This window comes from Tiliqua scincoides, chromosome 2 (genome assembly GCF_035046505.1).
Source record: "Tiliqua scincoides isolate rTilSci1 chromosome 2, rTilSci1.hap2, whole genome shotgun sequence".
NCBI lineage: Eukaryota > Metazoa > Chordata > Lepidosauria > Squamata > Scincidae > Tiliqua > Tiliqua scincoides.
The window spans coordinates 166,743,559-166,764,648 of record NC_089822.1 but is presented as its reverse complement, the minus strand read 5'-3'; the positions used below and the strand labels follow the sequence as shown (position 1 = coordinate 166,764,648).

At 46.3% G+C, this 21,090-nt stretch overlaps 1 protein-coding gene across 5 annotated transcripts in view; it reads right to left on the bottom strand.

Annotated features, from left to right (window-relative positions):
* The window catches only part of CAMSAP3 (calmodulin regulated spectrin associated protein family member 3), a 44,301-nt gene extending 25,964 nt beyond the window's left edge, over nt 1-18,337 (bottom strand). For all 5 annotated transcript variants that reach the window (XM_066615193.1, XM_066615194.1, XM_066615189.1 and 2 more), the window contains exon 1: nt 17,957-18,337. In XM_066615193.1, coding sequence (XP_066471290.1) covers nt 17,957-18,104 — 148 coding nt within the window. In that variant the 5' untranslated portion in view covers nt 18,105-18,337. The remainder of the gene's footprint in view (nt 1-17,956) is intronic.
* Between the last annotated feature and the right edge of the window lie 2,753 nt (nt 18,338-21,090).

Sequence of the window (21,090 nt, the reverse complement as noted above, 5' to 3'; positions counted from 1 at the left end):
TGGACACTTCTGGCACCCATGTGTGTAGTTTGAATCCTCAATATACATGCTCTGAGCTCATTTTAGTAGTCAGACATAATTCAGACTACATCCTCAGCATACCATAAGGGTCAGCTGAAGGTGCATCTTCATTGCCTTCCTTTGCCTAGGGGGACATGCAGATTCCTATAGGAAGGGGAGGGTTATTCCACATGGCAATCTTATCCTACCCAGTGTTTTGGAGAACTTGGGCTGAAGTTCCACATACATTTACTTGGGCATAAGCCTCCATGAACTCAATTCCCACTCACCCATGAAGTTTACTGGGTGACTATAGCCCAGTCACCATCTTTCAGTCTAACCATCCTTTCAGAGTTATTGCAAAGATCAATGGGGGCGCGGGGGGAGAGAACAACCATATATGCTTACCCTGAACTTCTCAGAGGGATATAAATGTAAACAATAATAGTTCCAAGTAACAATGGATAAGACCACACTGTGTATAACGCACCCAGACATTTGGGGTCAAGAACCAAGACATGCTACACAGATTCATGATTCTAATTTATTTTTCCCATTCCATTACTGGTCCATCCAATAGAGCAACAGCTATACAAATAAGCCACTTCCTGGGAATCTGGACAATATTCTTTTCCCAGATCCCTTTCCTGTAAAGGTGAACAGCATGATTCTGTCACGTTCGCTCCTTAGGTGTGGTAGAATCTTTACAACACATGATTCTATATCAGGGGTGCTCACATTTTTTTGGCTCGAGAGCTACTTTGAAACCTAGCAAGGCCCGGAGATCTACCAGAGTTTTTTTTACAATGTTCGCGACATCATAACATATAACATTTATGCGTACAATGTATGTTGGTGTACCTTGAGCCCCACTGAGTATAACAGGACTTACTCCTGAGTAGACATGCCTAGGATTAGGCTGTGAGGCTGCAATCCTAGCCACACTTACCTGGGAGTAAGCCCCATTGAGTACAATGGGCCTTACTCCCGGCGTTTCCTCCCAGAGGCACCTGAAGGGGGGAGGTCGGCACTCCACGATCTACTCATTTTGCCTCGCGATCTACCGGTAGATCGCGATCCACCTATTGAGCACCCCTGTTCTATATTGTCCCCTTATAAGGACCTCCGTTCAGCCTCTCTTGAGGGTCTCTTGGACAAAAGGGTGGGTTGGGCTGACTCCAAAAAAATGCGGTTTATCCTTTCAGGGGATAATGAAAATCTCTGTGAAAGTGGCATCTCTATTGAATTTAATTGTTAAGAGAAGGAGAGACAATAAAACGCAAATGTAAAGTAAGGTTAGGATTTTATATTTTTTTGTTTACTGGTTTTATGTGTGTGTGTGTGTGTGTGTGTGTGTACTCTAGTCTGTTACGCCACTAAAGGTATGATGATTCTCTCTGTCAGAACCGCAGATGGGAACAGACTTGCACGGCACACTCAGCATCTAAGCAGAAGTAGAAGCAGCAAGGGTGAGACTAATCCCCGAGTACTTGAGCAGGACTATGCTTCAGGCATCATAAGCACAGACAAGCACACGCACACATACATGCACAGACCCTAGCACAGCATCCACGGAGGCAGGCAATGTGGCAAGACCAGCATTTCGAGATGAGGGGTTTCCCCTATCAGCATGTTTAGGTGTGTTTCCTCTAAAGAAACACCAGCATGTTTCCTCTAAAGCAAACAAAGGAAAATGGCAAACACCATGGACAGGGAATTGGCTGAGCCAGCAGCTCTCAAAATCAGAGCAAGATACTGGAGTGTCAGGCTTGAGGACTCCAAAATTGAGTCACAGCCTTGCAGGATAGGGGAAGAGCTGTATTTCTCACACATGCACACCCCACCAAGCAAGTCTAGTGCAGATGGACAGCTTAGGAGCACCCACTACAAGGGTAGGCATCCAGCCATAAATGAAACTTAATTAACTGACACCAGCAGCCTCAGATACATTCATCCTCTCCAGCTTACATCAGAAAGGGATCCAGGACTACTAGTATGACTACTACAAGGAACAGAAGAAGCAAGAAAGGAGATAGGAGTCCTGAACCTCGATTGCAAGAGGAAAATTGGCATTAAATGTGTTAGATCAGGAGTCTCACTGCTGACATTTTACCTTTTGCTTTGGGAAAGCAGTAGAATTTAGTGGAAGCTGAAAACCAGGCTTCCCATAAACTCAAGAACAAGTGGCAGTAGCATAGGCTTTCCTTTCCCGTTTTGACACAGTGAACTGTGAACTAACTCCTCTCCCAGGGTCTCCAACACACTGGGCTCTGAATGGCAAGTACAGGAAGAACAAGAAATTCCTACATGCCTCTCCCTGACAGAGAGATAATGCCAGGGCTTACACGCACGCGCGCTCTCAAGGTAGTTTCCTCAAGAGGCAAGGCCACGAGACTCCAGAGCTACGTGTCAGCTCCTGCCAGTGACTTTACTGGGAGGGACTGACATTCCTGCAAGTGCACAAGGGGAACAGGTGGAACAGCTTCACCAGCTGATTCAGCATCACCTGATCACCACGACAACTGCACGAGACCAGACTTGTGGCTACGGTCCCAGCTCCTTCCCACCCCATGGCTCATAGCCCAGACAAAACAAGACCATCCACCCATCTTGGCAGAGCCCACACCCACCTTCAGGTCCTCAGGGCAACTTGACAAAGGGAACAACCTGCTTTGGAGGGAGTTGAAATTGGAGGGGGCTGCTGCTTTGACAAGCATGGCTTCAGTCAGAAGGTGGCCACATGTTATGACCAAGAAACACAGTCAATAAATGAGGCATGGTATAACAGAGGACACCAGTTTGTTGCAGAGCTAACCCTTCTCTCCACCAAATACACCAAACAGAATGCACAGTCCAATGCTCAGGCAAGCAATAAAATATAGCTTAGCTTAAACACCACAAGATTTAAGAGACAGTACAAAAAGAGAGGCCACCCCAGAGATGAAAGGTTCATGCAATATTCTACTGTGGGTACCTGTCCTCCCCCCCCCCCGCTTCACTGTTGCTTCCAAGGACCAGCATGTTTGTTGCTACCTGCTTCCTTTTGCCCAGCTGCAGTAAAAATGGGCAGACTGCAGCAGGAGCAACCAACAGGGGAAGCAAGCAATGCAGCTCCAAGGATAATCAGGACAGTCCTTTTTACCCCCTTAAGGAAGGAACCATTCCAGATATACTAGGACTGGAGCAGTTAACAACAGTGACAGCCAAACAGCTCAGTCAGATCTTGGGGGGGGGGGGTGTCTACCAATATCCCTCCTTCACTCTCCATTGTCACATGAGTTCCCAAAGCAGCAAGCCCTCCCAGTCTAGGAGGAAGCTGGCCCATGTGGGCTGGTGCAGGGAACTATTCCTGTTGGCAGTCAGAGCTATTTATCTAGACAGGCCCGGCAGGAGAGCTCTGGCTGCCAAGGCTTTACCTGGAACTCAACTTCAGTGGCTCACTTTGCATTAACACCAACAGTCACCCCTTTTCCAAGGCCAGGAAGCCCCAACCATCTTCACATCCTGGAGCCAGAACGACAACTGCTATTAGCTGGGAGTTATCCCAATACGCACTGGTGTTTTAACTTGAACTCTTCCATCTTGAAGAAAAGTGTGCTAGTCTCTGGCAGGGATTCTTTCATTTACCATGAAGGTAAGGGGCGGGGCTTTGTGCATTTGTGCACTAAGTCTGATCCCCAAAGTGTTCTACACAAACACAAGAAACCAATTTCTTCACCTGGACAAGGAAAGGAAAGGTAGCCGTAGGTAAATATGAAATGGTCGTGGCAGTGATGGGATTGTGGTAGAGGCAACAAAATTTGGAAAGTCCACTCTAAAATGACTGAACTCCAAACTGAAACTTTCCCAGCACTTCCTTCTCCCTTGCAGTTAACCAGCACCAAATTAATCATAGCATTAAACATACCTTAGTAGTGTAAAGCCACACTCAATTTGAACACCCTATTATCATGTAACTGTGAGAAGGCACATGCATGGAGCATGAGTCTACTCAGCTTTCTGTGCTGAACCACTTCATTTCTGTGCACAGCTGAGGAAACAGGGAATGGTTCCTTGGTCACATGACAAGGAGCAATGGCCACATTCTCTTTTGAGAAGAAACATAAAATGATGATTGCTGGATACGTAGAAGGAACTAACTTTCATTATGGGAAATTTCTTGGATAGAATAGTGCCTGCGTGGGTGTTAAGAGAAGAGAAGAGAAAGGACAGAAACATGGCCCTCCAAATCAAGCTCCAACATCAGGCCGCCATGGCAGTTTGACCTAGTGCTTCTTACCACATCAGAACAGATAACAGAAAAGAGAAAGGCCTGACTGAGGATGCAGGTAGGATTGAGGCATTTGTAGGCGAGTGCAAACATTCAGGGCATCACTGCATCTCTAGTCTGACCCATCAAGCTCAAAGAAATGCAGTGGCTTTGTACTTTTACAGCACATGAGAAGGCTGCCTGAGGAAAGGCATCATCAGCCCCACATGCATGTCTGACTAAGGACTAATCTGGCACACCAGTGCGGTTGCTAGAAAGGAGTCAGCCCAACTCCCAGGGCAGAAATTACTGCACCAGGCAGGCTACAGATTAAAAGAAAAACTTAAATCACATAAGGCAAGGAGAACAAAACAAGCTCTCTCAGCAATTAAGTGGAAGGCTCTCCCTTGCTCACTGCTAGCAGGCATGAGCCTCAACGCTTTTAATTAGCAGCAAAAATGATGCTATGCAACATCCCAGCATGTCAGGCACCTTGAGTTACACGTGTAGCCACTGACCACAAAGGATGCAAAAGAGAAAACTGTCCTCCAGACAAGGACTCATAGTCAGAGGCACAGCATCCCATGATCTGTGTAAACAGGCTTGAGCCCAAATGCAGGTTAAACCTCATTCAAGTGATTTTGTCAATTCCTTCAAACAATCCATTATCACAGTAGACACACACCATGGTTCAAGGAAAGCACTTTTCAAACAGCCTCTGCAATTTGTGAAGGGAAGTGGACATTACCAAGGCTGGGAAAAGCAAGTAGAATTCACCACTCTAAGCCCTATATCCCCTGTAAGAATGCTGCAGGTACCAACTTCTCTCTTCTCCTAGAGCTGCAAGCTGAATTCAGACAACTATTTCAATAATCAACTTATTCAGATGAATTAAAACCACATAAAAAGGTCGCGTTCATTTAACCATGGTATCACATGGAAAGTTTCCACTATTCAGAGGGGCACTAGAGTGAAGCTTTCATTCTAATCTGCATTTGTGATCATGGAAGAGCGGCATAACCAAATATGGGGTGATAAGAACATATGTTTAAAAACACAAAACTTAATGCAGCTTTTATTCAGGCCCAAAATCCGCATTATATGTAACTGTGTAAGCGTACCCTGATGGTACACTTGTCACCTGGTCAGGGGTAATATGAAAGAGAAGTAATGATGGGGACATTTATTACCTCCTCCCATGCATACCGCTTCCCTGCTCCAAAATGTCCTATTTGGGATTTCAAATACATAATTTCCCTCACAAACAAAAGTTTGACACACACATTCCTCCACTGAAGGACAAGTCATTGCAGAAAATGCTGAGGAAGAAACCAAAGGTCAAGAAAGGATTCAGCAGCCATCCTCCTCCTAGCTTTCCACTCTTTTATCACCCCCACTAGACGTACATTTTTCTGTTCTAAAGGAGCCCTCAGGCTGCAGATAACATGTGTTTGCATGTATCATGTCACCTGAGAATGAGGTAGTACAGACTTGTCAACAGAACTGTGGTTAGAACACCTTGAGCATATACCAATTCATGCTGTGTAATCATAAGAATGTGCAGAAATGGTAACTTAGGCACAAGTTAATGACTGCACAGCACAGGAAGCCGACAACACCTGTTGGAGGCAACTCAATCCAAACAAAGCCAACTATGTGCCTCACAACCCTGGCTCCGCTTTTCCCACCCCTTCCAGCAGGTAAGACTGGAAAGGGAATGAGCCAAGGAGGGTTCTTCCACCCCGTCATAAATTTCTCAGCCTTCTTGTAGAATATCCACAGATCTCAGCAAGCCTATTCCGTTGCAGGATGAAACGGTAGGGGCTTGTGTAAGCACACGTGAGAAGAGGATCCCAAGAACTATGCAGGAGCCAGATGGACTCAGGCAAAACATGACTCCTACACAAGACCACACCCACATACACAACAAGCCACAAACTGCAGTAGAGGCCCCAGAATGGAAGTGCTGTAGCCTGAAGTGACACTGGATGGGGGGGGGGAGGGGAGGAAGAGAATTGACATGTTTTTACTGCTATCACTGAAGGCCATTTCCCAGGCACAAACTGTTTCCTAACACATTCATTCAGGTAGCAACCCAGCTGAAAGGGGCCTCACTCATAACATTCTGTGCAATAATAAAGGCTGCATTTCAAAGAGAACAGGCTGGATCAAGCAGAAACTTCAAAAGGCAAAACATAACATCAAGGGCCTTGGAAAACTCACCAGCTCACAGGAGATAGAACCTCCTGTCACAAAAAAAGTAGACATACATATATAGATTCCCTTCTCTAACCTCATCATCAAAATGATAGGACAGAGTGTCTGTCCTCAATCTGGAGCAGCATTTGTCAAAGGCCTTGGGATCAACATTGGGGGGGGGGGAGAATGACATATAGCCCAACTAGATCAAGGAGCCATATGGTAGAACACCTGCTTTACACAGACGGTACCTGGACCAGCATATGCAGCACAATTACTAACTGTATTGTCCACCTTAAGATATATGGAAACAGACACTGTGTGGATGGTGACACCTTTAATAGCGCCCTTATGTAAAAAAGAAAATTCTCAGCAAATAGAAAGCTAGCACATAAGTCAGGGCTAGAATCTTTCTTCACAATATACTGCTTTTTGACTTGCAGGAACTTCTTCACAAAGAGGAACAGAAGTTGTACCAGCAACAGTCTACTACCACGTTCTGCTATTTGCATGAATAAGGTCTACATTATGTATTGAGGCCCAAGTTAATTTTTAAAGGATCTCACTAGGCACATGGGGCCTAAAATGAACACAATAATTGGTTTGAAAGACAGTACAGCACAGTATAATAGTAAATAAAACAGTAATACCACCACCACTTCTGGTAAGGCAGAGAGACAATTCCCTTGCTTGAGGACTGGAGTCATTCTCCAGTTGAGGAATAGAGCTGCAAACTTAATGGGCTGCCGATACCATACTGGTATTGGGTCTCGCTAAGCAGACTGGGCAGGGGAGCAGCTTCAGGACTCTGAAGCACACAGTAAGTAGAGAGTGACATGGGTTTCAGAGGGCAAGGGGCTTGACTCAAGCCAGAAAACCGTTTTGAAAAATCACATGCAAGAGACTTAGCCAAGCAGCCGGATTAGAGAGAAAAACACAAGCAGGGCAGCAGTCACCTCCCCCACCCTCTCAGAAAGCCAAGGTCACACAGCTCCGGCTCTACAGCAGGGTTACAGCCAGGCGAGAGGGGAGGAGCTCAGTGACTGGAAACCTTAACACCGAGCTAACAAGCAGCCTATCAGGGTATCCAATGGAATCAAAAGATACGTTGTCTTGCCACTGTCATGCACTGCATCAGGCCATAGGGTGGTCATATGCTCTCAATTTCAAGACATCCTACTCCACAGAACTCCACAGGAAGAATACCCTATGAGTTCTATAGATTACCAGGAGCGAGGGTGGCTTGGGAAAAGTAGAGCTGTGGTCATTGCGCTCCATGCCACTACCATTGACAGGAATAAGTATGTGCGACATTTTGAGAGATGCTGTTGCAGCAGGTCAATATTGTGCCACAATGTCCAAATGCCATTCCCAGCCATAAGAAACTAAGCCTACAATAGGCCTAAACTATCAGCATGTGGGTATGCTGGTTACCAACAGGTTAAATGAAGCTGGGAATGAAGCCAAGGAGTCCTAGCACAGGAGCAATAACCTTTCACCCCACTCCAGCTTGATGATGGGGCAGAATCCAGACCTCCTCTACAACTGTAACCACTTCAGAACCTCTTTCCCTTCCAGTGATCTCTGGCCTCTTCCAGTTTGTTTACCAGAAAGTAACTGCTGTATAACAAGTCTAGTGACATCATTAGGACACATTAGAAGCCATATACTGTACCAGTATCTACCCCATGGGGACTCTCTATGGATGGATAACATTGGATGGATGAGTGCACCAGCAAGCCACACCCTTGCCACCTGCAATGTCCTGTCTCCCCTCTCCCCATGGGGAGAACATTAATTTGCATTTCATGTAATCCAGAATGCTGAACCCAAGTCTTTAAAATCAGATGAATATTCCCTCCATAGAGGATAGAGTACATCTCCACAGACAAACACTTCCTGTGACAAGTGGCATGGTAGGACAGAGCACCTAGCAAGGCATGGCTTACTGGCGCACCCACAATGTTATCCATCCATCTCTAGGGATAGATTATGTATGTACAGGGCTAGAGACTACACAAGCAGTGGTCAGGTGAGGCAGTCCCACAACAGTTATGGAGACACCAGCACAAGCTATTATATGGAGCATTCCAGCTGATACTGTGCTGCAAGTAGCAGGGTGGGCCTGAATATGGCTACTATGAGCCAAGAGAGCAAGCCAGGTTTCTACACACACACTACTTCTATGGGAATGAGTGTCCCTTTGTGATATTAGGTTTGAATGGTAGATCATAAGCTCATGGCCAACAGGGTTTCAACACAACAAAAGGCAGGTTGTATAATGAGATCCTTGGGCCTGAGGACACTGCCTGAGGACAAAAGATACAGTCATCTTGTTGAAGCAAAGCAGAGAATGTTTGGTCACTGCCTGGGTCAGTGACCACCCAGAAACCCCACATACACCACCTTGAGTTCCATGATGGAAGAAAAAGACAGACCCAGGTTTCAGAATGGAATTCAAGAAAGATCTTAGGTCTAAAAAGATTCGTTCTTACCTCTTTCTCCACTGAAACCTACTGAGATGAATACATGTCTACAGCAATGATTATTATGCCAGGCACAGCCTGGACTAGTTCTAGAAGCAAATTTTAGCTAAGACAAGATGGCATATTCGGAGTCCTTAAAGGATCTGGAATATAGTGGCAACAACAAGCCCATTCCTATCTAACACAGGGGTTGTCAGCCCTGCTCCCATGACAATTGAAGACAGAAATACATCCCGACATGTCTAAGACAGTTTTAAGCACCTGTGTCTACAGAACAATTAAAAGGTGCTATTCTTGGACTAGAACAGTGTTTCTCAACCAGTGGTACTGGTACCACCTATGGTGCTTGAAATTATGTCTGGTGGTACTCACATGATCCCTGGACACCTGCCGCCTAGCAGCAGGACCAGAAATGCAAAACATCAAATAGTGGTTGAAGGGTTGGTTGAACGCTGAAGGTGGGCAGAGCTGCAAAGCATGCTTTTCTGTGCTTGAAAAAGACTTCTTGTCCACCCTGAGCCTCTTACTGGTGTTTGTCACATCACATTTGTCCTCCCAACCCAGAAGTAACTGGCGATGATGTCATCGCCAGTTACTTCTGGTGGTACTTCCAGTAGGTAGATTCTGTGAAGTTGTACAGCAGAGGACAAACATTGAGAAACACTGGGAAGTTTAAAGTTCTTAAACAACTGAATAGAATTCTATATAGATCACAAGATGCACAGCTAAGGATGCTGGCAGGTCAGCACTAGGCCTGTCCCAAGGAAAATGCAAGACATTAGTCACAAATATCTATGGCACAGCCAGAAAGACTCAGAAGATTTCAGAGAAGAATTAAAAAGAGATGACTGCAAAAGATGGTAGCAGGAACTACCTGGCACCACTTCAATCAGGTTACAACAGCAAGCACTTGGCCAAGGATTCAATTTAAGACACTCTAGCCAGACATTACAAGGCATACCTCCCCTCCCCAAGAATAGGGTCAAACAATGCACACAGATCTTGATTCCATGGATGAATACACAAATTCAACACTGACAAGAGGAATCATAACATACCAGAGAAGAGTGAGGCCTGGACTTTTCACAAGAAAGTCATTTTCAGAAGAAAGCCAAGCTGTTAAATGTTTACTTTGTTTCAGTTTTCTCAGGAAAAAAAGGTAATGATTACCAGAGGAGATCAAACAGACACGAAGAGAAAGGTAGCCCCCAGGCCAAGTAAAGAAGTGCTAGAAATATTTGTATCCATGTCCTGCAAAATGACACCCTGAGGAGCTAAAGGGACTAGAGGTAGAAACCTCAAAGCCACTAACAATCATCTTTTGATAAATCTCACAAGACATGTAAGATTCAGGCAGATAAGCAAAAAACGTGTTTGCATATCACTGGGCTAATAAGATTACAAAGAATTAGAGGCCTAATTTCTATCTATATCTATTATTATCTATCCATCCATTTTTAAAACTGCAAACAGAAGAAAATGAGGTGATCAGCTGCAACCAACATGGATTTGCCAAAACTAAGCCATACCAAAACAAAATATCATCTTATAGCTTCATAAACTTCTGACAATTCAACATGACATTCTGAGAGGGAAAAACATTCATGATACTTGTTGAACTGTCAGAAGTTTATGAAGCTATAAGATGATATTTCCACATTTCTCAGGAGTCTCTCTTGGGTTAAGTACCATTTTATTACACTGCAACAAACATATTCCTTTTTTTTTTCCAAGCCTGGAGGTGACATAAACCTTCAGAAAAACTGGGAACACCACAGAGGAGGGGCAGCTGGAAGGTTAATCAGGACCTACTGGTAGATCTATGGGTGATTTGCAGAAGATCAGCAGGGGATTCTGTTTTTCAGTTGTTTTGACTATAGCAGCAAATGTGAGTGGTGAAATGAAGAAAGCTTACGGAGAAACCAGAATTATATGAAGGAATCACAAGCTCAGTTCTGATGCTGCAAACAAATTCCTTAGTCATGTGCCTGTGTTCAGATGTACCCTGTTTAGGGCTGCCATCCACGAGGTGAGCTGCCTCAAGCAGCAGATGGGTACAGGTAGAACCACTGGCCCAATGGCCATCTCATCTTGCTTCTGCTCATCTCCGCCATGGATTTTGCTCTACTGCCCTGCTTACAAATTGAACAACTGAGTAGGTCAGGAGGAAGAAGCTGGAAGCATTGTTCTGCTTCCAAAAAAGGAAAAAAATTCCTCACTAGAAGTGAGGTGGTGAGTTTCCCAGCTACCTTCTTTTAGCCCACTTGGATGCTCTATTTGAAAACTGGGCAGCAAAGCAATGACCACAGAAGAGGAAAAAGGTAAGAAGGGACAGCAAGTGAGTGAACGGATGGGACTGCCTCCAGCACCACTGCCAAAGACAGCCATTACCATCCTACTGCCTGACCAGGCAGGCAGGATCCAGCCACCTCAAAGGAGGCAGCAACAAGAAGTGTGCACTAATGTGCAGGCCAACCAGCAAAACAAAAATGATTGGGGCAAATTAATTGTAGTTGATCTGCTGCTGAGCGCTGTCACATAAGGAGTGGGATGTTGGTGTGCATGGTTATGCACCCACGATGAAAACAACTGGGAGATCGGGCAGCACACTCACTGCTGTTTGTTGTTTTTTTTTGGGGGGGGGGACACCAGCTGGGGCCACCATAACCTTGTTCCTTCTGTGTGTGACTATCCCTGAGCCACTATTATGAAACTACCAAAATCTAGTAATCTCTTTATTAGGACCAACAAAATAACACAAAGTCCTGTGTAGCAAGATCAGTTTGGTTGGTCCTAAATAAAGGAATTACCAGATCAACACTTTTGAATGCTGTCTATGGACCAACATGGCTACCTACCATTTTATGGTTATCTTGAAACTTACTTTAGTGGGTGGACTTTGGGAATCTAATAAAAAACACAGTAGATCTCATGAGCCTGAAGTCTCCTTACATCTTCCATGGAAGACAGAATTAGAACGCAATGACCTTAGCAAACTTGATCACTTAGGTGCAAGGAGTAAAAAAAATTTCACAGTGTTTATACATCAACAGCAAAAAAACCGACTTTCACCCTGTGAAATGTATCTAACATATGCATCTTCTTGATGCCCATTCAGGTCCCATTGAACTGCATGGACATGTCTTTTGATGCAGTTTCACATTCCCATCCAAGGCCTCAATTATGGCATACAACTAGAGTTGGATTAAAGCCAGTGTATAGTTACAAAACTGAGAAACTGGATAGGATTTAGCAGCACTAAGACACAACTTAGAAACTGAAGCTCATAGTAACTGCTATTTTTTTTTTAAGGTTCACAAGTGAAATTGGCTACACAGAAATACACTGGGACCTCAATATACATGGATTCAGAATCTGTGGATTTGGGCCTATCTGAACCTTGTGAACCCAATGGGAACCTGGGTCCCGAGGGTGATCCGAGGGCTAGTGAAGCTGCAATGTCCACTTTGGGCGACAATAAACTGGAAGTGATGCTTTTATGCCCTTATAAGGCATTCTGCGGTCTGGGGAAGCCCTGCATGTGCAGCTCTGCACACAGCCCAGGCCCTTAGATCATCCTCCAGACTGACCGGAGCACAGCTCTAGGTATTTTTGGAGAGTCTGGGGGTGCCCAAATCTGCAGATTTGAACATCCACAGATTTTGGTATCTGTAGGGGTTCCAGGAACGGAATCCTGCAGATAACAAGGGTCTCCCTGTACTCTATTGGAGTATTTGTCTCTATTGAGTATCTAGAAATTACTGTACCTCCTAAAACAGGAGTGTCAGACGTAAGACCTGTGGGCCAGATGCAGCCCATGGAATCTCTTTATCCAGCCCACATGATAATTAGGCTTTCCCAGCAAAACCTGAGCTGCAGAGTGATACACTGGCAGAACAGCACTGCTGAAAGGGCAGTGTTGGGATAGCCCAATAGCATGCAAGTCACTCTTTCAGCAGGACTGAGGTATCACTGCTGAAAGGGTGGCCTGCATGATAATTGGGCTCTCCCAGCGCCATCTTTTCAACAGCAACACTTCTGCTGAGGCACTGGGAAGGAGAGACAGAAGGAGGCCTCAGAAGGCATGGAACAACACAGGGGAAAAGGAAGATGAAAGGGAGAAGCTGTGGATGCACTGCAGGAACCCAACGGTCACATGGGCCACCCTTTCAGCAGCACTCTTTCTGCTGTGGTGTTAGTTTGCAGAATACCTTTCAACTGCTGAGCTGCAAGTTGATCCCTCAGTAGAAGCAGTGCTACGAAAAGTGCGGTCCACATGATAACTGGGCTCTCCCACATCTTGAAACTATGGTAAATATTTACATATTTTCTCTTCTGTCATTTGCAGCTAATGAGTTTGTAAGTGAGGAAAAAAGTATTTATTTCTGATCATCACCTGCTTAACAATGTCACTTCCTGCTTAACTGCACTTCAGCCCTCAGTGGTACCATTAATGCTATTTGGCCTGCTGTATGAGTTTTACACCTCTGTTCTAGAAAGCCAACAAAGACATGATTCAGAGGAAGATACACAGAAAGGTTAAAGGAGTCATTCATATCTAACTTGTAGTAAAGGTAAAAGGAAAGAAGATACTTATGTACTGCCTTCCACCCAAGAAAATCAGAGCAGGGCACATGGATTTCACTTATTTTTCTTCAGAACAACCAAATGAGATTTGTTCGGTTGAGAAAGAGGGCAACTTTCCCAAAGCAATATCTGTGAGCTTCCTGATTGAGCAACAATCTGAACTCAGAATTCTTCAACCTATGAGCAGTATCTACTGAGAAAAAAAAAGTATAAAAGTTCACAAAATGAAGGGATACAGTATACCCATTTACAAGGACAAAAGAAGGAAAGACAAGCATGGATCCCAGTCACAGCACTTACAGTGGGACATCTGGAACAGCTTTTTGACAAAGGGCAGCTGAGCAGCAGTACAAGCTACCCAGGATGTTATTAAGCACCTTCCCTGAAAACCTTCAAGAAGACTAGAAGGAACCCTGCCTCTGAACTGAGCTAGACAAGCTGAGCACAGCTTTAGGCATCTTTCTACAAGGATAAAGAGCCTAAAAATACCTAGAACCTCGAAAAGGGTATTATTTATGTTCATTTTATTTAAAAGATTTATATCCCACTTTTTCTGAAAAAAAATAAATGATACTCATGTATCTTCTATTTTACTACCTTCATTTCTTTCCTCTGTGAGTTCACACTGGGTGGTGCACATATAATTTGCAGTCTTATATACTATGTTTCAATCAGATTCTTGACAGCCTTGCTCAGTTGCACAACATCTCTGCTGATACAACAACCTGTTATCACCCAGAGACTGGATGAAACTCAACTGGGCTTGATTTTGCCCTTCATATTTCAGCTGCCAATTTAGTGGCCCAGACACAGTTTTTAATTCTGAGTGCTGTGCTGCAAAACCAGAGAACTGCTTGGTTGAGCAGTGCAACTATTTATCGAGATTTCACTTTATTCCTAGAAGCTTTGTTGAAAGAAAATCTTGTCACTTGAACTAAAGCACTAAAGCAGCCAATACCCAAATGTTCTGTTTGGCCCACAAAATAGTAAGTGGCACTGAAATAGTGACAGTGGACAGCAAGACTCACTCAGGTCCATCCACTTGGACCAGCCGCCAAGCAACTGATTTGCGCTCTTATCTCCACTGGCGGACTTTGCTCAAGTGACTCCCACTCCTCCCTCATTTCCTAATTCAAACCCTCAGGGGTAAGGACTGCCCTGGTTTGTGAACCCGAAGAAGAGTCAAATTCATAGTGTTATTAAGGCTCAGGATGCTATGATAACACAAATTGGTTGTCTCAGGCATGCAACATACACAGCAATGTCAGGGAGGAAACCCTGTCAATGGCTAGCTAGTTCTTGAACCAGTTATGGAGAAGTCTACAGTTTCTGGGCGAGGTGGCCAACAGGGCCCAACCCACACTGCATAGCGATAGTGTCCAGATCCCCAGAAATATTCAAGGTTTCTTCACTAAATGTTTGGCTCTCTGTATGTAAGAAGATGGCTTCTATCAGGTTTATCTACTAATTGAAAAATGTGAGCGCAGCAGAAGCTCTCCCCATTCAAGTCTGCTTGTCCTTTGAGGCTGCAGGTGCCGTCACCCTCAGAAATGTGGATGACAGTAACTAATGACAGGACCGTCTTTGTTGTGGCACCTAGCCTATAGAACTCCCTCCCATAAGAGATCAGGACTGCTCCCTCAATCCTTGTGATCTTCAAGGCTTTGAAAACTTTTCAACTAGTTCTTAGTATCTATTCTTTTAATTTAAATTTAGTTTTACCTAGCTGTATCTGTTTGCTCATCTGTGTTGTTTAGTGGCTTATTAAGTTTTGTAATTATTATTTTGTAATAATTTTTGTGAGTTCTTGTACTTAGATATTGCTAACGTTGGTTTGTTTCCTTTTATATTTTATTGTTTTAAATTTGATGTAAGCTGCCTTGGGTTTCCCATTGGAAAAGAAAGGTGGGATACAAATATAATAAAATAAGTGCCCGGCTATTTGGTAAGAAGGACTGGAAGGTCCAACAAGTACTTAGGAATTATTATGAAAATGTTAAGAACTACGGTACTGTAAATAGATTAAATTAATTTGAAGGTTGGACTACTTTTATATAGGTGCTTTATTTATTTATTTTGCTGCTTCACACTGACTTTCAACAAACAGGGTAGTTTTAGATCATTCCAGTCTCACAAACTCCTGGCTTGAGACCCAGTGATGACTCCCACCATCACCACTGCTTTATTTCAGAAGCATTTGCTAACAGTGTCACATGTGTTTCCTGGTATGGGGGGTAGCGGGTGTCATGCCCAGAAGGGCTAGACTCGCAGACTGAAAGTTTCCTTAAGGCTCCAGCCTGGAGCGCCTGTGAACATTAGCAGGTATATTCACCACACTTCCCTGGACTTTGAACCCAGCACTGGCTCACCAAAGGCATGCTGGCCTCCACCCAAGGCAAATGACAAGGCTCTCTCTTCATCGCAGTGTTCTTCTGCTGTGTGTCACCAATATGACCAGGAAGGGCAGGGACAAGGGGAACCTGTTCTCACTTGGATTTTGCCAAATCATGTATTTACACAGCTAGAGAACTGTGCACCCAATTACACCCCCCATGAGTACAAGCATAACACAAACACAGCACTTCGACATTCACCAAGTGCAGCAATTAATCTGCTCCTTTCCTCCTGTTGCTTCATGAAATTGTTGCTGCACCTTGTACTCCACAAGTGGTGACACTTCATTCACAGGGTAAGAACAGCTTCTGGGAAGAGAGGTCCTTGCAGAAAGCAGAGGTTGATACAGTATTTCCATTTTTCCCACAGGTGCTCAGAAGCCATTCCCTCCCACCCACCCCCAATCCAAGTTTTCAGGCTTCAAACCCTAGTATGTTACTTCCAGGTTAACACACCCAGAGGAACAACTCCCACTTAACACACATGAAGAGGAAGATCCATCACCTCTAACCAACAGTCCAACCTGCTAACCGCAGGTGCGCTGGCAATGGAGCTCCTTATACTTTTAGCCAAGAGCTCTGCAACAGACCCAGATCTCCATCTTACCACAGCTCAAAGAGATAGTTCATCTGCAGCTCATCCCCAACATGAGCAGGCCACCCCCATTCCCTCTACAGCCACTCTAGACTGACAGATATGGACCCATCTTAAGGAAGCTTAAGAATACTGTTATAACAACCTGCACACTGTCATGTTGCTTTTTTGGCAGCAAGGAGAGTGAAAAAATGCAAGCAGCAGAACCAGGTTAGCAGGGGGGCACCCCAGCAGTGACAAAGGCATTCACTTTTGTGAGCAGCAGCAACAACAAGGTCAATCCCCACCAGGGAGTGTCTACTACCCACTCACTACCCCCTCCTCTGCTCCCCATCAGGAGCATCTGCAAATCTTCACAAGACATTAATGCTAGGCCTGGCAGAGACAAAGAGAAGAACAGTGGCTGGAGCTGCCAAGATGCCGAGGCTTGGGCCCAACATTTCCAAAGGAGCTGAAAGGGAACGAGTTGATACAATATAGCCCTGAAGTGGACATTCTATGCCAAAGAAAGACCAAGGGATCAAGCACTAGCGTGGCATCCCAGGCCAGCATAAATGACACCAGATCTTTTTTTCCCTTTACAGCAATCACTGCCTTGCCTAGCCTAGGAACAAGGAAGAGACTGGAGCTCTATAGGTGGGGAAATGTGAAATGCTTGTGCCCAACAGCAGGGCTTCCCCTCAAGGAATTTGACATCAGCAGAGGTGCCAGTGAACAAAGGTAAACACCTCCAGCGACATCCTCTTCCCAGCATCTGCCAAGGGTGGGGCACCAGTGATACCCTCGGGCTCCACAGACCAAATGGACCCCGGGGTGCTCCGCCTCTGATCTCACCCAGCAACACCCTAGACATGCACACACTGACGCTACAACAAAAGCCCAGAGAAGCTGGTGAGAAACTGGGCTTAAGGAAGAGCATGTACACTGGGCAGCCCTGGGAAAGGAGGGACAACAGACATGGCAGCAGCATCCACCCCCACCATGGCACCCCCTTCACACTCACGCCTAGCCCCAGGGCAAACCCTCCCCATCTCCATCGGGGGCACCAGCACCTGCTCCCTAGAGCCACGCAGGCTCTGCCAGCCCCACCCGGGGCTCTTGGTCCAGAAGGCGGCGACGAAGCCGAGCCCATTGTTAGCGCCGAAGGGTGGGATGCGCACAGGAGGTGGCCGGGCGGCCCCCTTCTCACCCCCGACCAGATGCGGGCAGGCAGGCAGGGGAGCCCTGGCAGCCCCCAGTGGAGGAGAAGGAGGTCATGCTCCGGCTGCCCCCAGGGGACGGGAGGAGGGGCAGGAGCGCGGCTGGGAAGCAGGCGCCGGGGACGGCCCGGCCAGAGAGCTCGGGTGGCAACAGCGCCTCGAAGGGGAGGAAAATCACTGCCTGGGTCTGGCTGCTGAGAGCTGCGGATCCGCCCCCCCGCCCGGGAAAGGGACCCAAGCCGCGGTACCTGCGCCCCCGTAGCCCTTGGCGAGCACCCAGGCCAGGCTGGCCGCGCTGCGCGCCCGCGGGAAGTCGTACTGGTCCAGGGGCTTGATCTCGGGCACCAGGAAGCTCTTCCTCATGGCCGCGGCGGCAGCGGGGGCGGCAGCCACCATGGCACCCCCGCCGGGGCTGGCGCTGCGGCTGGAGGCGGCCTGGCTCGGAGGAGGAGGAGGAGGAGGAGAAGGCGGCTGCTGCTGCTGCTGCTGCGGCGGAGAGGCTGGCAGCAGTGGCCCCAGCCGAGCGCATCCCCGTCCCGCGTCCCCCGCTCAGGCTCCAGGTGCGAGCGCCGCCCCGCCGTCCTCCGCCTTCCCCTCCCCACGTGACCCGGGCCGTCAATCAGGAAGGGGCGGGGCCTGCGCACAGGTAATTGCCCCGGCTGCGGGGCGGGGGGGGCGCAGGCGGCGGGGTGGGGCGCGTGCGCGCCTTGCAGCGAGCGGGCCGCCCTGGGTGGGGGAGGGGGCCTGCCTGCGGTTCCATTGATCCCTCGGCGCACAAGCGCGGCCTCGAGGACACGGAGGAGACTGGGATTCCCTCCCCCCGCCCCGGCCCCTCCTCCTGGAGAGACACAAAGGATCCGCAGCCCGGGCTGGAGCAGGCGCGTGCCCGCACTTTGGCACGCACACCTCCACCATGTTGGAGGCAGGGCCGGCCCTCCGGGAGGCCGGGGACGAGGTCGCCCCAGATGCGCCCCCACTCGCGGGCAGCCAGGGGGCTGTGGCTGGACTGCTCTCCTCGGCCCCTCCCAGCAAGCACAGGAAACGCGCATCCATCCAGCTGAATCCGCTGCTTATCATTTGGGGAAGGTCTCACTTGCAGTGTAACCCTGGGCAGGTCTACTCGGAAGTCAGCCCCATTGTGTTCAGTGGCGCTTACTTCCAGGAAAGTGCACAGGATTGCAGCCCAATGCTGTGCATGTCTATTCAGAAATAAGTCCTCTTATAGTCACTGGGGCTTACTCCTAACCACACTTTCCTGAGAGTAAGCCCCATTGAACAAAATAGGACTTACTTCTGAGTAGACCTGGTTAGGATTGTGCCCTTAGTGCCCAGTCCTATCCCATTTTCCAGTGCCAGTTCAGCTGTGCTAATGGGGCTTGCAGTGTGGTGGGGAGGCAGTCCCAGAGGCCTCCTCAAGGTATGGGAATATTTGCTGCGGCACCGGTGCTGAAGAGTCGGACAGGATTGTGCCCTTGGTCATTTTTTTCCCTCTAAATTAAAAATCCAGGTACTAAACATGATTTAGAAAATCCACAGAGATGCACTGAAAAGGGAGGCAGAAAACGACAACCAAATGAATGGTGAGGGAGGTTGTGGAGCACCTTTCCCATGAGGACAGTATTGGGGGCTTTTTAGTTTAGCAAAAAATAAAAAGACAAACAAATGAAACCACAATGGGGGTTTATAAAAGAATAAATGCAGGGCTGACCCAAAAACTCCTGGTGTCTCAGGTGGTGTGCCAAATGCTCCCCCCCCCCCTTGCCTGGTGATAGAGAAAGTGGATACAGGTACATTTTTCCTCCCACTCATACAGCTGTAGAACTCTGGGTCACCCTGTGAAATTGAGGGGCAGTAGATTCAGGACTAACAAAAATGGAAGTGTGTTTGCACAGAACTTGTAATTAACTGATGGAATTCACTGCCACAAGATGTGCTGATCTCCACAGGTGTGAGTACAACCAGCCTCAATGGCAGTAGGATCCTACTGTTTGAAATAAAGCAGCACAGGTGAGGGAGCACAATATAAAGAGCAGCATGGTGACAGTGAAACCAGACCCCTATGCTGCCTGTGTTTTAATTCCATCTGAAAATACTTTTTTTGTGAAGCAAAGATTCACTGACTGGGGCTATCTTTCAAGCCCCACTCAAGCCCCAGTGGATGAAAATTTTAAAAAATCATGAATTTCAGGAAGAATACATAAGCAGAAGGAGCTCCTTCTCCCCACCATGCTATATTTTAAATCCTTCATCCCATCTCATTGCTACATAAGGATTTAGTGGCAGATTCAATTCTGTGCACAAATCTTCCACCATCACATCTTGTTTGGCCCTTAGATCGTGTTAAAAGAGATTGGACAAACAGAGAGAAGGCAGGTCTATTAATAACTATCAGGTAAGCTAACCATGACAGCCATTCCAGACCCTTTTCTGCATGCTACCAACATCTGAGACTCAGCTGGTTGCAATGCATGAAAGAGCCTTCTCTGTGGCAACACCTTACCTTTGGAACTCACTTCCAGTGGAGGTTTATCTTGCTACCTTCTCTAGTCTGCCTCCACGACCCTGTAAAGACCTTTTCCTCCCAATAGGTTTTTGTTCTGTGGATTTGATGATTTTAATTGACAGCCAGGATATTGTTATTTTAATTGGTCATCTGTCTTCCCTTGTCTGTTTTTATAGTCTTGTGTTTTAATATTTTTTGAACATTGTTATTGTATATACTTACCGCATATATTGTAAATTACCTGGAGCACTTTTAAATAGCAAGGTGGAATATAGATCTTTCCATTTATTAATGTGTTTCTGAAATGTATATCCCACCTTTCTCCCAAAAAGATTTGAGCTAGCTTATAACAATAATTAAAAACAGCAAAAAGACAATAATCAAAAGCAACACAACAATTAGAGCAAAATATTGAAAACAGAAATGGAAAGAACAAAACACCAAAGCAATCTGCCTTGAAAGAATATGAAATGCAGTCAGGAAGGCAGAGGACACCAACCATATTTCCAGTGGCAGGGAGTTCTACGAGGTGGGAGCACCATAGAAAAAGTCCTGTCATGTGTTACCACAAGCTAAGCCTGGCAACCATGGAGCATGCAAGAGCATCTCTGAATTGTAACAGCAGATCTGGCAAGCAGCAGAAACAGGTAAAGACTTCTGCCCCTTTTGTGCCCTTGGAAAAGATGAATATACGGTATTAAATTTTTGGAGCCCAGTCCAGTACAAGGATACTCTGAAATCCATTTCACTGCATTCAGTGGGACTTATTCAGAAGAGTGCATAGAACCAACACCTAAATCTCACAGCACTGGATGATTGACAGTAATTAAAAGTATGTGAATCGGTTGCTTTATATACTTTATATAATATGATCCATTT